The sequence below is a fragment of the Athalia rosae genome, chromosome 3 (assembly GCF_917208135.1).
Source record: "Athalia rosae chromosome 3, iyAthRosa1.1, whole genome shotgun sequence".
NCBI lineage: Eukaryota > Metazoa > Arthropoda > Insecta > Hymenoptera > Athaliidae > Athalia > Athalia rosae.
Window position 1 is genome coordinate 9,777,759 of NC_064028.1, and position 16,880 is coordinate 9,794,638.

The following is a 16,880-nucleotide window of genomic DNA, read 5'->3' on the forward strand; positions in this document are numbered from 1 at the left end:
TCTGTTTTTTTTTCTTTTCTTCTCTTCCAAGATCGCGATCCGCACCTCAGAATAAGTAACACAAATACTAACGAGTTGTCAAATAACTGGCAAGATTAATTAGGCGCCTTTTTCAAGCCGGTCTTCGTTCTTTCGCCATCCCCCTTACATTTTTCTGAATCTCTCTCGTCGCCACCATAGATATATTGATCGCCACGTTCACGTACGATTTTCAGCCGTTATCAGGCAAACCATTCGGACGATACCTGTACGGCGAATCGTGCGATGCAATAGTTTTTTGACCTAGTCAAATTAACTTCGAAATCTGAATGGATTACGATTAAGGGTAAAGCGTACGAGAAATACGAAACGTTACAGAAGCCATTCCGTCGATCAATCAATCCGCAGTCAGTCAATCAATCAATCAATACGCCCGCGGGATACTTAAATGCATTATTTTCACGGTAAGAAATACAATCGATAGGGTTATATTTTATAAACAGCAACGCGATTACTTCAAAGGATAGGTTAAACGGTGCTGCTGCACTCGTATGCATAATTCTGAGTAAACAATTACAGATCTACTTATGTAGATATACGCTTTTACATAGAGTGTAATTACTTGTGAGCAGTAACTTCGAAGTATGGCGGAAAACTGCAAATCGTTGCATCCAAGCAACGTTTCTACGTGCAGCTTTTTTTTTTTCGTTCGCTTCTCGATCGGGCTACCTGCAGCTAAGCCGATTACCCTTCCGACAAACGAGGTCGCGCATATAATGCAGCTACGCTATACACGTATATTGTTGAACACGTTATAGAAGAGAAAAAAAAAAAAAATCAACAAACGAACTAACTACTGTAAAACACGAGAAAAACGGAATTGAGGAAGAGACCAAAAAAATGTTCAGATAATTGCAGACCGAAAGATCGTAAATTTGAGGAGGCCTGGAGTAAAAAAAAAACAAACAATTATTGGATTATCCAGAGAACGGCGCACGTTGATAATTTTTTTCCCACCGCGAGCACTCGCTAATCATATTACATACCAATATCAACGCCGCAATAAGTGGAAAATATTAGTTAAAAGAGATATGGCGGGGGCGGAGGGACGGAGGGGTGGAGGGGTGGAGAGATGAGGTACGCGTACGACATCCGTATACCAGAGCACACATGGATAAATTATAATTCAGTAGAGATTGGGAAGGGAATGATATTTGCGTGGGCGTCGGTGGGGTGTCGGCGATCGTTAGTCGACACTGTTTAAAAGATTTTAAAATGAGAAGGAGGCGGCTATGCCCAGGGAGAAATATAGAGTGAAATCAATGTGCTAACAGGCTTGTGAGTTAGCAGTTAGTTAATTAAGTCCGCGTTATTGGATCATGGAAGCCAAGCCCGCGTAGGGAACGCCGGGCGTCGGGGTGCCGGCATTGCGAGGGCGGACGCCGCGGGGCCTGCAACCTGCCAGTCTCCCAGACGTCTTAATTAGAGGTGAGTTTGTTTCATCCTTAGCAAAAATTTAAGAGCACTTCTTATCCGCATACACGCAGCGATATAGACTCCTCTCCTTACGTACCAGGCGGCCGTAGTATTCCATCTTTTCATTAGAATCTGCCTTCTTCATTTTTTTCTTCTTATTCGGTTAAGAATATTCAAGATTGCCCCACGGAGAAGAAGGAGGAATCCTCGTACGTAACTTTGTTCGCTGCACGTCTCACAATTAGCCGAAGGTTAAAAAGAAGATTGAGGAGAAAAAAAAAAAAAAAAGTGGTGTCGGTGTTTTATCCGTGGGATCGGTGGTAGATTGTTTGCGCAATAATTAAGGAGTCTCATCCCTTTCCGTGTTCTCTTTGTTTTTTTGTTTTTTCATTTTTTGTTTCGTTTTTTTTTTTATTTGTTTTCGAAGGCGATTTCTTCATCTCTTTTGGTCGGTTTCCGCCTCGCCTTGTTCCTTTCTTTGTTCGCGATTCGATCCCTGGAGAGGGTATATATATATAAGAGAGGAGGAGATCGCGTTCCTTGCCGCGCGTCGCGAGGTGCCAGAACACGTGTTCCTGGTTGTTTTGCTCGCCCATAGTGGCCGACCAAGTTTGACGTATCGATGGTTCCATGTATCGATCTTTATACTCTTGAAGAGACGATGACGGAGAGAATAAAGGCGACGTTACCACTGACGCTGAACGGCCTGCACCACCATCGTCGCCGTCATCGGGAGCAAAGAAAAGAAGGAGATAAAGGCGGAAAGAAAGAAAAAGATAAAGAGAAAGAGGGATAAACGGTGTCTGTGGATCGTCAGTATACCGAGAAACTTAAAAAACTAAGACGTGCGAACTTCAAGGAACGAGCATCGAGTTGTTCAGAGATTCTTGGGACTGATTAAACTATCCTGTATAATATACAAGACCAAATGAGAATCGCGATCCCGAACGATACAACACCCGTTTATATCAGATACCACTCCCGACAAGTTTTTCCAAAATAATATGCTTCAACAGTTTTTCAAAATCTGCCCTTATACCGTCCGACATTCACCGCAACCAAAAACCACCGTCATTTTTTCACTTCTCTCATGAATTTCAGCCTCTCAACGACTCTGACGATGTGCTGTGCAAAAAAAAAAAAAAACAAAACAAAACAAAACAAAACGAAGACGGAGGCTCGAAAAATTTGAGATATCTTTTCAACCTTTGTTGAAAACTGTTTTTTTCACCGCGAAATCGCTGTACGCAAAGGACTGACTATCGAAAAATTACCTCTATGCGTTCAGATAGTTGTCCGGAAACCTTACGCAAGCGTATACAGTATAGTGTCACGTGGGAAAAAAGCGATAATAAAACGCGAGTGCCAGCTCGCGAAAGCTCCCGACGACGAATGAAAAATAAACAGATTTGTATTTAAAATGAGTTTCCGGGGTGGATGAATAAATGAATTAACGATAAATCGATCGAAAAGGAAAATGATTCATGCATACGAGTGGCGGTGTATGGGTATTACAGAATAGTAAAAACAATAGAAAGAACGGTAAAATAAGAAGAATCGTTAATAGATGAATAAAGATGAGTATAGTGGTAAATAAACTCGCAGATGGGATTCTTGTGAATATCGAGATCTCAAGAGAAGACGTTGAATATATATATATATATATATGTATGTATGCGGTATATGCCTTGTTGCAGGTGAAAAATACACCAAGGCGTTAAATTCCAAGGAGGTTGAGGTATACATTGCGCAGTACGTAGCGGTCGGTATATAAAACTGTTTAAAAGAAGAGTCATCAACCAATTCATTTATTCGTACGCCGTTCGCAACTTATTCGCATAATCCATCGATTTATTCCCAACCCGTGTCGCGTGTAATGCGACTTTTTGCAAGATGTAATCGAACCAAGCGACAGACCCATCACCGACAACAATCCTCCTCACTCCATCCCGATATATGTATAGTACGGTGCACATGATACGTACAGATATACGAGAGACGCATTCCCGCATCAGCATCCCAATCCGCGACAATTCGCCTACGAGAAACTGTACGAGTATCAACGTTATCCGTAAAAAACGCAATCTTTTTGACACCGCACCGCTGAAAATTCCCACCTATATCTCGACGCTCAACCTTCAATTTTTCCCAAACCATTTATTAAAAAAAAAATAACGAAAAAAACGAAAAAAAAAGAAAAAAAGAAAAAGGAAAAAAATTGGCGCGATCCGATTAAGGAATTATTGTCAGAGCGGGTGTTTCACGAAGCACGATAAATGCGTGAAGGCGAACTCCAAAGGCGTCAAAAGTATATACGTATAGCTGTGTATCGTAATAATCATCTACATAGATTCGTGGATACGTACGTACATAGAAACATGTATAACGCGCTACCTTGCCAGGGGATTAACTTTTCGCAAATAAGGGTGGGAAAATGTGCAGATCTCAAATGACCTTTCGCGTAAATCGAACGAAGCGCGCGTATTCGTTATGTCGAATCTGTCTTAGCTGCACGCTTGATGTACTTATTATTCGTAGTTAAAAATTTTCTCCTTTGTACTCCTCTGGCGTAACGAGAAACCGGCCAGGTATAGTAGCTGCATATACTAAACGGATCTGTAAGTACTGACTTACGATACCTTACAAGGGCTCGGAACCGCGACGAATAATATACCTCCGCGAAATGATTGTCGGCGCAGCGTGGTTCTATGGTAGAAAAATACGTATGGTGTATTTCATGGATCATACGTTAGACAGGCCTGAATCAATCCCTGTCATGGTTCGGTGAACATCCCCGTCTGTTTCGATTCATCTTTATTTTTCTCTAGTTTTCCAGAAAAGATTCGAACTGTAATTGGATTTCCGAACGAGCAGCGTACGGAGTGTAGGTCAGTCGAGTGCAAACGACTTATTCGGATACCTCATTCCGGAAAAAGATCACCGACACGCCTTAAATAAGAAGCGAAAATTTTTTACCCTTATATGTACGTATATAACACGAGAGTAAACTTATGACGTAAACGATGACTATTCCATTCTATGAATACACATACCGCTCGTGGTAGACTAAATCCGCTCATTCGAAGATTTCAAACATTCGGCAGCGTCGTGTGAACACGAGTTGATAAAAAGTAAAAAATTTCGAGGCTTGGCTCTGATCGCAAGCCAACTGCGAGACGCATGCGGGAAAACTATGAGGAAGAAAATATTCGGCGAGAAAAATGATGCGAAGAAAAAAGGAATAACGAAAGAAGAGAAAATTGGTGGCATGGCGGTCGGCGATCCTCTTCGACGTCACGGCTTCAGGCGCGACATCCCTCCTCCGTCACGTGCTCCACGTTAGCCCAGAGACGAGGGGGAGCGTGTTGCCCGATTGAAAAAACAACCTCAGAGTTTTCATGAGAATGTTAAAAAATCATCACCGAAATTCGACGATCTGCTGAATGAAAAAGTCAGTTTTCGGAAAAGAGCACGTTATACTTTTCCTCTGATTTTTTATTGAGCCATGACTCGATGTTCCATGCACCTCGCTCTTCCTCTTACCCGGTTGTTTTTGCTGCGGCACTCCAGTTATGACTAATTAGTAATTAGGTGTCGAGGGAAGTCGAATACGTACGATACGTAACGTACACGGGTACCCCGCTATCCTGCAGTTTTATACATATATCGCGGGGGAAATCACAAATAATTAACACTTCGCTTTGAGAGGGTAAATCCTGAGTGACTTTCCCGCTTTGAGGGACAACCCCGATGCCGACGATGCCGTTATGTAGATACACCTATACAATCTACACACGCGTATTATACGTACGTACATACATTTACGAACTTCTGCTACTCCCGGGAGGGTCATGTCGTTCAAGTAGCCCTGTTCAACTCGAGCTCGTACTGGAGCGTGCGTAATTTTCTTCAACCCTCATCGACATCGTGAAGAAATCTGCACACTGGGTGTTGAAAAATTTCCCCTTATTGAATTCGCTTGTTTTCTCGTTTTCAGATCAATAAAACCGATAATCTTATCATGAGCGGTTACGGGCAAGCCGGGGGATGGCGAGGAGGTCGAGACGAAGGTTACAGAGATGCCGGAGGGGGCGGAGGAGGAACTCTTCAAAGACTGGACAGCATTCAAGATCCGGGAAAGAGATACGCCCTCAAGGATCGAATCGGATCTGGAGTCTGTGGTGATGTGTTCGAAGCAACCGATCTGCAGGCTGGTCAGTTCCTAATCCTCGATATTTAAACCCTCAAAACCAACAAGAGACGGTCGATATCGAGCTCAAGCACCGTTTTAATGAATTTTTTTCACTCTCAGGGAACAAAAAGGTGGCGATAAAGATCCAACAATTGACGCAAGAAACGCAGGCACTCGTGGTGGAGGAATACAGAGTCCTCCGAGACTTTGCGGGTCACCCAAATCTACCGGAATTTTATGGAATCTACAGAAAACGATCGGGAAAGAAATCCGAACCCGATCAAGTCTGGTTCGTGATGGAAGTGAGTGACATTTGTTTTTGTTTCAACTCTTCATTGATATATTCACCGATTCAATATAAACTCATCGAGTTGTCTAGATTTTTCTACTCCGGAAAGCGGAAGATTGGCGATAACTTGATCAATTCTGTATAGACGGATCAATTTGGCTTTCAGATTTGAATGTCTGAGATCAAAATATATGCAAATTTACCTACGAACTGAATATTTACGTTCGGTCCGAAAATCGTGAAGAATCTACAGCCTTTAAAAAGTCCCGATTTCGGGCCAAAACTTACGAAGTTCGTTGATCGGCAATTATTTCTTAGCATTTTACACGCCTTATATACCTGTTCATATAATATCGGTATCTTTCTGCAGTGTTCAGTGCACCTTAAGAGATTTTACCTTGCAACAAACCTACCTACGTGCACCGTGAAACTTTCTTAGTAATTTACGATTCACGGGCTCATTAAACGATCATTAAACTCCTTCGGACACGCAGGTACGAAACTCTTCCCCGTGTGACAAGGAAAATTTACGAGAAGACCTCCTGTGAGCCAAATATTATTTCACTTAGAAGATATTATATATTATAGGTATCATAACCATCATCGCAATTAGTTTCTGCAATTTGCAATCTGATAATTCAAACTGCACCAGTCAATTAACGAACGGCATTTTTTCACCCTTTTATTCGGTTCCATCAAAATTGATTATCAAATTAAAAGATAATTAGATTCTATTTTTTATCTTTTTCAGTTGTAAATCTTTGTCATGCTATCGAGAGATAAACCAAAATACGAGGATGACTGAAAAAATGGTGTTCGTGGTACAAAATGTGGCAATAACGGTGTAATGTGAATAATAATCAGTATTCTGCGGAGAGTTATGGGTGTAGGTGGTGAAGTTGAGAGCATAAAATATGATAATAATTCTAGTGAGAAACCACAGAACTATGTCAGGTATCTTGATTATATAAAAATAAGTCAGGTATGCAAGTCTGACCACAATTCAATTTTAAAACAAATCTCTTCAGTATATTATATAGCGTTAAAACTATAATCGCTTGCAAATGTTCTGCCGTAGAATATTCTCAAGTGCAATCAACTGCGAATCTAGATTACTTCCTCAATTACAAAAACAATTCTATCATTCCCATCATCAGCATCGCTTCTTTTGCCTTTGTTCGAGTTCCATTCTCTGCATTCCAACAAGATAAAACAATGAATAATATGAAACTGACGTTACGGAAAAATATAGAGGCATGTTTCTTATTTAAATTCCAGTTGTGCGAGGGCGGATCTGTGATGGATATGGTCAGAGGATTGGCAGCTGCCGATAGAAAACTAAAAGAAGAACACATCGGTTATATTCTAAAAGAGATCGTCAAGGTAAGAACATTCTCAACTAACAAAAAAAAAAAAAAACAAGTGGAATCGAAATGAGCTTGGATTTCCTACTCCGGTACACAAGAAAAATTCTCCAAAGGACGTTTATTCGAGCGAACAAATAAAAGAACAACTAAAAACTGCATAACTACGTACGCTACGTTTTGATGAGACATAATTACCCGTTCAACGCGTCGATTAGGATAATTATCCATTCACGCATTCGAGTCTCTGCACGAAACGCCCGTGTGGCATGGTGCAGAAAGATTCGCGGAACGCGTTTATAATTCTGCTGGATAACGAAAAATAAGAAGAAAACACAACTAATAATAATGGTGAGCATTAAAAAAAAAATGGGTATATAAAACTGTCCAGGAGGCAAATCTCCTCATTTCGCCTCAGCTGCAGCATGAACAACGGGTATAAAAATTCTAATGACGATATCACGGAGAAATATGCACGTACTTAGACCTATCTTCATCGACACTTCCGATCAATCGTAAAATAATACGGTAGAACGAACTGACAAGTGGATTTAGAAACCTAACGATCCGCGTGTCAACTCTTGGATATAATGATGATAATGAAAAATAACAACAACCGCGAACGAACGGATGGAAAAAAAAATCAACATCTGCACGTCATCCGAGTCAACCCTTTGAGATCTCATCGCCTGCGGTTATAATTATAACGTTAACTCTCCGGTGTTGATTTTAAATAATTTTCGGAACATTGTATGTACGTACTCGCAGAGTCGTGCAACGCCGTGAATTGACAGTAGTTTGGGCGACTAATGGTTTAAAATTTTGTAATGATCTCGGGTCGTTGCATCAAAGCTGGAGAATAATCGGGTCTCATGCCCTTCGGAGACCCGCATGAAGTACGTGTTTCTCTGGGCCGGTAGCAATTCGTCTCTACAGTCACTCTTGCGGTAAATCAGACCACGCTGACGTTTAATGCCAGCAAATTACACGGAAAATAAATGCCTGCTCCGCAGCAGCAGCAGCAGCAGCAGCAGAAAGAGAAGAGGAAGGAGGTGCAGCTACCACCAACCCTTTCTCTCTTTCTCTTTCTTCTCTCTTTTTTCTCGTTTTTTTTGTTTTATATCTCGTTCGCTCTCACGCCCTGCAATGTTCGGTTTCTTTCTTTATCCAGCTGCTGCTGTTGCCGTTGCTGTTTCTGGTACATGATATACTGTATACATATATCGGCTGTATATATGCGAATGTGCAGGGGAAGGCAAAAGGCAGGCATGAGGCAGTCAACCTGATGAGCCAGGAATTAATGATTTCATGCGCATGCCATGGCTCTGGCAAAGGCACCACTCCTTTGCTTGTTAATCGTTAAGCGACCGCAAATTTTAGATCGTTCAATTAGCAGTAAATTCAAGAACTTCTTTTACTCCCTTGTAGTCAAACATACGGTTCACCGCGCCGTAGCTGCGATCACGATGTTGATCCTCATGTGCCGCACTTAAAATAGCGATTCGAACCACTGGAATATTTGAACCTTTATTGCAGGGAATTATGGAATTACGGAACGAGGCGAATAATCATTCGAACTGCAATGATTCTAAAAAATATTATCTTTTCTCGAATTACTCAGGCCCTCCTGCATCTTCACGAAAACAATGTGGTCCACCGTGACGTCTGCGGGAATAACATCCTTCTCACTAAAGGCGGTGAAGTGAAATTGGTGGACTTTGGATTATCCCGTATGATAAAAGGGGAACTTGGAAAAAGAAAAACATGTATAGGATCGCCATGTTGGATGGCACCGGAAGTTGTTACAAGCAAAGGCGAACCGGAAACTGGATACGGAAGCAGGGCGGATGTTTGGGCTATCGGAATTACAGCCATTGAATTGGCGGACGGAAAACCACCCTTTCAGGGAATGCATCCTTCCAGAGCGCTTTTTCAGATCGTGAGAAATCCACCCCCTGGACTGTACCGACCCGCTAACTGGTCGCAAAATTTCAACGACTTCATTACAGAGTGAGGAAATACAATTTCACGACATTTTTTTTCAATTCGGCATCACTTTCTGACTGATTCAAAACTATTCATAGATGCCTCGAGAAAAATCCAGACAATAGACCCTTCATGGCTGAAATTATGGAGCACCCTTTCTTATCCGAGCTACCCGAAAATGAATATCCGGTAATTTAGAAAAATCCAAGTAATAAATCGCATATTTTTTCCAAAAACACTTTCATCCCTCTTTTAGCTCGCTCAAGATCTGAAAGCCCTGGCGATGGACTTCGGCGCAAAGGGACGTCTCGACAGAAAACCAGAAGTCATCGTTCGAAAAGGATACCTCAAGGTAAAAATCCTACGAGTAAAGAAAATCGAAAATCGATGCTAATTGATTAGGTTCCCCAATTCAGACACATCAAAGTGGACCCCTCGAGCAAATGTTGGTAGAGGATTTAGCTGGCCTAGAAATCCTGACCGAGGACGCGATACTTGACGAACTTCACGAGCGATTGAAACGAGGATATTTTCAAACATTTGTCGGTGACGTCCTTCTAATTTTGAATCCTAACGAAGGGCAAGATATCTATGGGGCCCATGTAGGTGCCTTTTTTTTTAATCCTTTTTTTCATCAAGGTGATCAGATCCTACAGGACTTTTTTCGTTACAGTTCCATACGAAATACCAATGTAAATCAAGATCGGATAACGCCCCGCACATTTATGCGGTTGCAGATAGCGCATATCAAGATGCATATCACAACGAAGAAGGCCAACACATTATTTTTGCGGGAGAAAGTTACTCCGGAAAAACTAGAAACATGATGCATGTTATGAAGCATCTGATGTACTTGGGAAAGGTGAGAGAATGGGGAGACATTGGATTTTCCTTATTTTTTTCAATTGAGTGGAGTTTGGTGAATGTTTTGTGTTTTGTTTGGTTTATCCTTTTCAGGGTTTACAAGACACGGGAGTCAGGGTTTTCAAAGCAATTGATATTATCCACGCTATGAGCAACGCCGCGACTCCTTTAAATCCAAATTCAACGAGATGCGTTTTTGAAATTCAGGCGACGTTTGGAACATCCGGAAAAGCATCGGGGGCTATTTTCATGTTATATCAATTGGAAAAATGGCGGGTGTCGACTCGAGATAGGTGAATTTTACACATGTTCACCTGGTTTCAGGATTTCTAGACACTTATAATTAACTGTTTTCCTTTCAGAAATCAATCAAATTTCCATATTTTTTATTATTTCTACGACGGCCTCGAGGCGTCTGGGAAATTGCGACAGTATTCCTTAAATGCCGGTCGCAGATACAGATACTTGAGAGTCAACGACAAGAGCAGTGGCAATAAAAAAAGATCGTTCAAAGTAAGAAACGATCCCCACGGAAACGCTCAGAAATTTGAAGAATTCTGCAACGCATTGAAAACACTCGAGATGGAAGAGTACTCGGAAACTATTTGGAAGACCTTAGCAGCAATTCTCATTCTTGGCGAAGTTAAATTCGTCGAAGGGAATAATTCAGAAGCAGAAATTGAGAACAGCGACGTCGCTAGCAAAGGTGATTAAAACCAAAAAAAAATATCTGCATTCCGTAATTAATCAATTAACACTCGCATGATTTCTTTCTTTTACACCTATGAAGCTGCCGAGTTGCTGGCTGTGGACGTGAAAAAGTTTTGCTGGTCACTGAACAACTATTGCCTGATTAGGAAAGGATCAGCCGTAAGGAGGAGGCATACGGTAGAAGAAGCAAGGGAGGCTAGAGACGTACTTGCGAATACTATTTACCACAGACTCGTTGACTGGATCGTCAATAACATTAACCACAAGCTTTCGGTCACGCGGACTTTGTTGTGAGCAATTTTCTTCAATAATCATATTGTCGATTTCGAATTCCTGTATTCGTAAAATTCCAATCGATTTCCAGTGGCGATAAATACTGCATAAGTATCCTTGATCTTTTCGGCTTCGAATGCTTCGCTGTAAACAGAATCGAACAACTTTTTGTGAACACGATGAACGAACAACTTCAATGTCACTATAATCAGAGAATCTTCGTCTGGGAAATGGTGGGCAATTTTTTCAAGAGATTTCGAACTATTTGGAATAATCGTTTCACTTTCAGTCGTTCTTTTTCTTCTTTCAATTTTCAGCAAGAGCAACAAGAGGAAGAAGTTCCCGTCCAACAGCTCCAATTCTACGACAACCGTGAGGCGATAGAACAGTTGATGGGGAAAAATAACGGTCTTTTCCGAATTATAGACAACGCCTCTCGCCAACTACAGGACGCTCAGTACATCTGTGAAAACTTGAAATCCTCAAAACAGGGCGTCCATGTAAAGGCCATCAGCGGCCACGAGTTCACAATCGCTCACTTCACAGGAAAACTTGTCTACGACGCCAGCGAAATATCGGAAAAAAATCGTGACTTTGTACCTCCAGAAATGATAGAAACTATGAGACTTTCCGGGACAGAAGCAATCGTTCAGATGTTTACGAATCAATTGACCAGATCCGGAAATCTTACCATAGTCGTTAACCACCCTAAGGCGCCGGAAAAGACTACCAGAGGAAAATGGGGTGCAATTTTACTGCAAGAAAATACCAAGCAAAGAGTAAGAGCCGATTCTAAGAACGCCTGAAAACATGGTATTAATTGATGTAGCCTTTTATTCGTATCTGGTTTGTTATAGAAATTCAACACTGCATCGCGGGGTCAGTTCTCCCAAACGAGAAAAATGCGTACTTGCTCAGCTACTTTCCGTTCCACGAGTCTTGAGATATTGAAGAGTTTATCCGTCGGCAGCGGAAGCGGAGGAACGCATTTCGTCCGATGTATTAGATCCGATCTGGAAGGAGTGCCAAGAGCGTTCTACAGAGAGGTCGTAAGACAGCAAATCAGGGCTCTAGCTGTTCTCGATACTGCGAAGGCTAGACAGCGAGGGTTTCCGCACAGAATACCCTTCCAAGAGTTCCTGAGAAGGTATGTTCGAAGATCAGATTAGGTTTAAAATCAAATTTCCATTAATTCAATCCTCAGGTACAAGTTTCTCGCCTTTGACTTCGACGAGAACGTCGAACTGACGAAGGACAACTGTAGGCTGCTTTTGATCCGACTTAAAATGGAGGGCTGGGTTATCGGCAAGACGAAAGTCTTCCTGAAGTATTATAACGAAGAATATCTCTCGAGATTGTACGAAACACAGGTGAAGAAGATCATCAAAGTTCAATGTATGATGCGTGCTTTCCTTGCCCGTAAAAGCATGGCGTCGAAAATAACCGACACCAAGAAGACCGTTGGTAAGTCACACCGAATACGATTTCGAAAATGCCACATCTAAATCGAAGAAAAAATTATTCAATACGAAGGGTCCGTCGCCCGAAACAATGGGCAGTATTCAAAACGACAGAGAATTAACGGAAATTTTTTCAGTGAAGCAAGCGTCGATAACAGCGAAGGGGAGCACGGACATGTCGCAGGAGGAGGCAGCTGTGATGATTCAGAAAGGTTGTTATCATAAATTTGAAATGATTGGGATATTTTTTATTCTTACGAATGTCCTCAACTATGCAGCGTACAGGGGTCACTCGGTGAGGAAACAATCACTCCCGAAAGGGGGCAAACACCTGAACCTGAAACCGGATCAGTGGGATCAGGAGACGAAGAATTTCGTGATGTTTTACAGCAGCAAGTGGAGGTCGAAGAGCATGTTCCAAGTCCTCCTACACTACCGTGCAGCCCGGTATCAAGACCTCGTGCATTTTTCACAGCAAGTAAGTCATCCCGGCAATTTTTCGCGGAATAAAAAATCTGATCGCTCGGGTAATTTAATACGGATTGGCAGGTCCATCTCTTCAATCAATCGATAATAGCCAAACTTCAGACAACGAGTGAGCGCGTACCCCTAGAAAGGATTAACCCCGGCATAAAAGCTTCGCTGTACCTTGGAGAACGCAGACTTCACGTTCATAAATTACCCTTCGACCTGAAGGAGGAACTACCCTTCTTCGACAGCAGCTATATGAGCGATCCGACTAAATCGAGGATGAAAGGACCGAGAGGGTAAGACAATTTTAGAATACAGTAGTGCACGAGTTTTTAAGAACTGGACCCGCACCGTTTTCTCTGAGCAACTCGATCTTCTCTTCTCTTCTTCTTCTTCTTCTTCTTCTTGGTTCTTTTTTCGTTATTCTTCTTCTTATTTATTTAGTTTTTTTTTTGTATTTTGCACCAAAGGTAAGTGTCGGGAGAATTTTTTTTACCGAAATGAACATGCGTTCTACAGATCCACTTCAACTCTGGCCTCTGAGGATGAACACGAGGCATGGGACGCTCCTTTACGACGTCAAACTGTACCTTGGGGAACAAACAACGTCCACACTAGAGGTGCCTATATCAATTTCACCATTCATTATCATCATTATAATACTCATTAAAACGCCTTCGCCATTTCACAAAAATAACCATTGAAAAAGATTAGAAATTACATCTTTATAACATTACTGGAAAGGCTCCTTTGACAGTTGAAAAAGAAAATCATTCATTAGTGATTGATCGAAAAAATTGGATTATGCGTAGCGGTAGCAAAAAAAGTGAAAAAGCGAGGGCATCACATGGATCACAACGAAGAGATTTCGAGCAGTGACCGCTGCGACGGACGCAGTAAAATTCCCGGGCAAGTGTTATTAATATCTTTAATTACAGACGTCGAAGTCCAAACGACGAATTCACCTCATCGAGTGGTCCCAGCGCCGATGAACGGGGGTCAAAGTTTGATCCACACTCCGTTTTCCAGAGATCCGAATACTCCGGTGAGATGCCCCCCAGCAGAAGCACAGATACCAAGCACATCGAGCGGGTCCGTTCACCACGGATATTCGGGCCTACCCTCAAACGTCCATAATCCTTTAAGAGCAAATGCAAATATCAAACACTCGGTGAGTACCGAGATTAGGTCGGTTCAAGAGAATGTTGAAATTTCACAAATATTCTTGATCTTCAAGATTTTGGTACTTTGCCAAGCGAGAGCCACCTACTTTCATGTAAGAATGTACCAAAATCTCAGAGATCAACGAATTCGAAGAGAAGATTAATTGGTGGGAATCTTTTTGAATGATAATGACGCCCTTGTACATTCGAAATGCAGAATCCAGGGTACGGTGTAAGCAACGATGGCACAGGGTCAATCCGTTCTAGGAAAAAAGTACCTCCACCCCCAATACCCCAGAACCAAAAACCATTGATTAATAACAATTATGGAATGGAGAATAAAACGAGAAACACAGAAGGTGGATATAACGATTGGGAATTCGAGGACAAAATAAACAAAAATTCAATTATTAATAATCGGTAAGCATTTTTAAAAGACTTAAACGAAAAGTAATCGCGTTCAATTGGAAAATAAAATATTTTTACCATTTTCAGAGCAAATCCAATTCAAGAAATGCAAATGATGGGACGAAAGCACAAGGATAACGCGACAGAAGACGATCCACCGTTTAATTTTCAGGTGAATATTTGACAATTGACAAATTATTACTCATTTTATTCTTTTCTCCACTCAAAGATTAATTACAACAGGGCATGTTGAGAAAAACGCAACATCACAGAGCTTCGATGAAGCGTTCCCCAATATACGAAAGTCATTCTCCATCGTATTCCGGTTACATAAGTTCATCGTCAAATCGCAACGACCAATACGATTCAAATGTAGTGTACAGAAGTTCTGCTGGAGGAATAGGAGGATCGTCATCAGGAAATAACGTGAGACGCGATTCTTCCGAATGGAGTCCAAACGAGATGGTACGTATGTCGGAAAAATACGGCAGAGAAGGTGCGGGCTATGGAAAAGATGACAAGGCAAATTTTCTCGAATCCGGAGAAAGTATCACAACCGAAATAGCGCCTGGTATAATAGTCGAGGGTTACGTTGCCGATTTGTAAAGCATAATAATATAACAATAATTATTAATTCTCATGTACCGCGCTAATAATCATCGATTCGAATTACCTATTATGATTCAATTTTCATAGCCTTATTCCTCATCGTTCAACGAGTTTTTACGCAACAATTACGGGATTTTATATACTCGCAATCGGTATAAATTATTTGAAAAAAAAAATAGATAAAGTAATTTAACGGACTGGTCATATTCAAACGTTTTCTTCTAAATACGTATGATAATCATAATCGAGAATTATAAAATTACGACGCATTGATTAAATTGGATTTCATCGATAATAAAAATACTATAACTATACATATGTATATGTATAAATATATGAATGTATATTACTATTTGACTCGAAAAATAACATAGGTAGATATAAATAGCAGAAGAAAGAGAGAATTTATATACCATATTTAGAAAAGACGAAATACAAACATAGAGAAAAAAATGCAGCGAGAGAAAGAGCTGAGAGAATGTACGAAAGCTATAAAATATATTTTATTTATTATTTCCTCAGACTATAAAAAAAATTATATAGCATTAGTACATATTGTGTATGAAAATAACAAAAAATAATATTTGTGTGGTATACTGGCCATCGACATATTATAATACGTGAATAATAATAATAATGATATTAATGTATCTGTGTGTATAAATATTTTAATAATAATTATAGTAATAATATATTGATAACCACCTCCTTATGGGTATATATTGAATAATGCAATATACGTATAAAAGTTTAACTAATAATCAGTGACTATCACAGAACATCATTTGTAAACAAATGAATACAAAAACTAATTAAGAATACACACAGCTACTGAAAAAATAAGATGTAAAACAAAAAAGAATCAAAAAATGGATGAATTGAAAACGAGTTCGCACTTAAGACAAATCCATGTTGTTCATTACAATACCGGTTCGGAGATAATAATCATAACTTATTACTCAATTGAATCCTGTAACATTGAACGATAAAATGTCTTCTTATATTTTTTTTCAATTCTAAATAACATATTACGATGATGTTTTTTCACGGACGACCCATTCAAGGCGATGAAAATTTTTGATTTTACTATTTACATGAATATTTTACTTGAATATGTAGAAAATAAATAAATAAATAGATAAATAGATAAATAGATAGATATACAAAACGGATCTAATTTCTGTTGTAATCACACAAACTAAGTCGGCTGCTTTTTTTTATGTAATAATAAAATGAAATTACGTTTTGAATGGATAACCGTGTAGTAGACGAAGGTCTAAAATAAAATAATACCATATGATTACGATTGTTATTATAAATACACTAATTAATGTAAGTTTGTTTCAGCGTAAATTTATTTTACGTTATTATTGTTGTCATATGCTTGTTTGTGTTTTTTTCATTCATCCCTCACGGTCGGTTTGTAAACGCGAGATGAGAATATCACCGAAAAAGTTCCTAGAGGTCTGCCAGAAATAAGCAGCGTGATCTCTATATCTATGATTTACCTATCCATGATTGAAAAAAATCCATTGAAAGTGACAATATTCTTGTAAAATTTACCCATTTAACGTTATACACATGATATGAATTACAAATGTTACAGCAAAATTTATTCGATCTGTTCATTAATCC

At 40.2% G+C, this 16,880-nt stretch overlaps 1 protein-coding gene across 5 annotated transcripts; it reads left to right on the plus strand.

Moving 5' to 3' along the window:
- The first annotated feature begins 1,344 nt into the window (after positions 1-1,344).
- On the plus strand, positions 1,345-16,856 carry LOC105692198 (neither inactivation nor afterpotential protein C). Of its 5 annotated transcripts, none has more exons than XM_048652269.1 (24): positions 1,345-1,467; positions 5,453-5,669; positions 5,768-5,949; positions 7,215-7,319; positions 8,922-9,310; positions 9,385-9,475; positions 9,543-9,638; positions 9,703-9,888; positions 9,960-10,148; positions 10,244-10,443; positions 10,513-10,856; positions 10,941-11,151; positions 11,226-11,367; positions 11,452-11,913; positions 11,992-12,281; positions 12,339-12,598; positions 12,732-12,806; positions 12,873-13,072; positions 13,144-13,361; positions 13,585-13,685; positions 13,878-14,236; positions 14,446-14,648; positions 14,724-14,808; positions 14,880-16,856. In XM_048652269.1, exons 2-24 carry the CDS (start codon positions 5,477-5,479, stop codon positions 15,240-15,242), a joined length of 4,944 nt encoding a protein of 1,647 aa, XP_048508226.1. In that variant the 5' UTR covers positions 1,345-1,467; positions 5,453-5,476; the 3' UTR covers positions 15,243-16,856. The 5 variants fall into 5 exon arrangements, with proteins under 5 accessions (XP_048508226.1, XP_048508229.1, XP_048508225.1 ...); XM_048652268.1 differs by lacking the exon at positions 1,345-1,467 and adding an exon at positions 5,109-5,262; XM_048652270.1 differs by lacking the exon at positions 1,345-1,467 and adding an exon at positions 5,112-5,262 and having other exon boundaries at positions 14,004-14,236.
- The last annotated feature ends 24 nt before the right edge of the window (positions 16,857-16,880 follow it).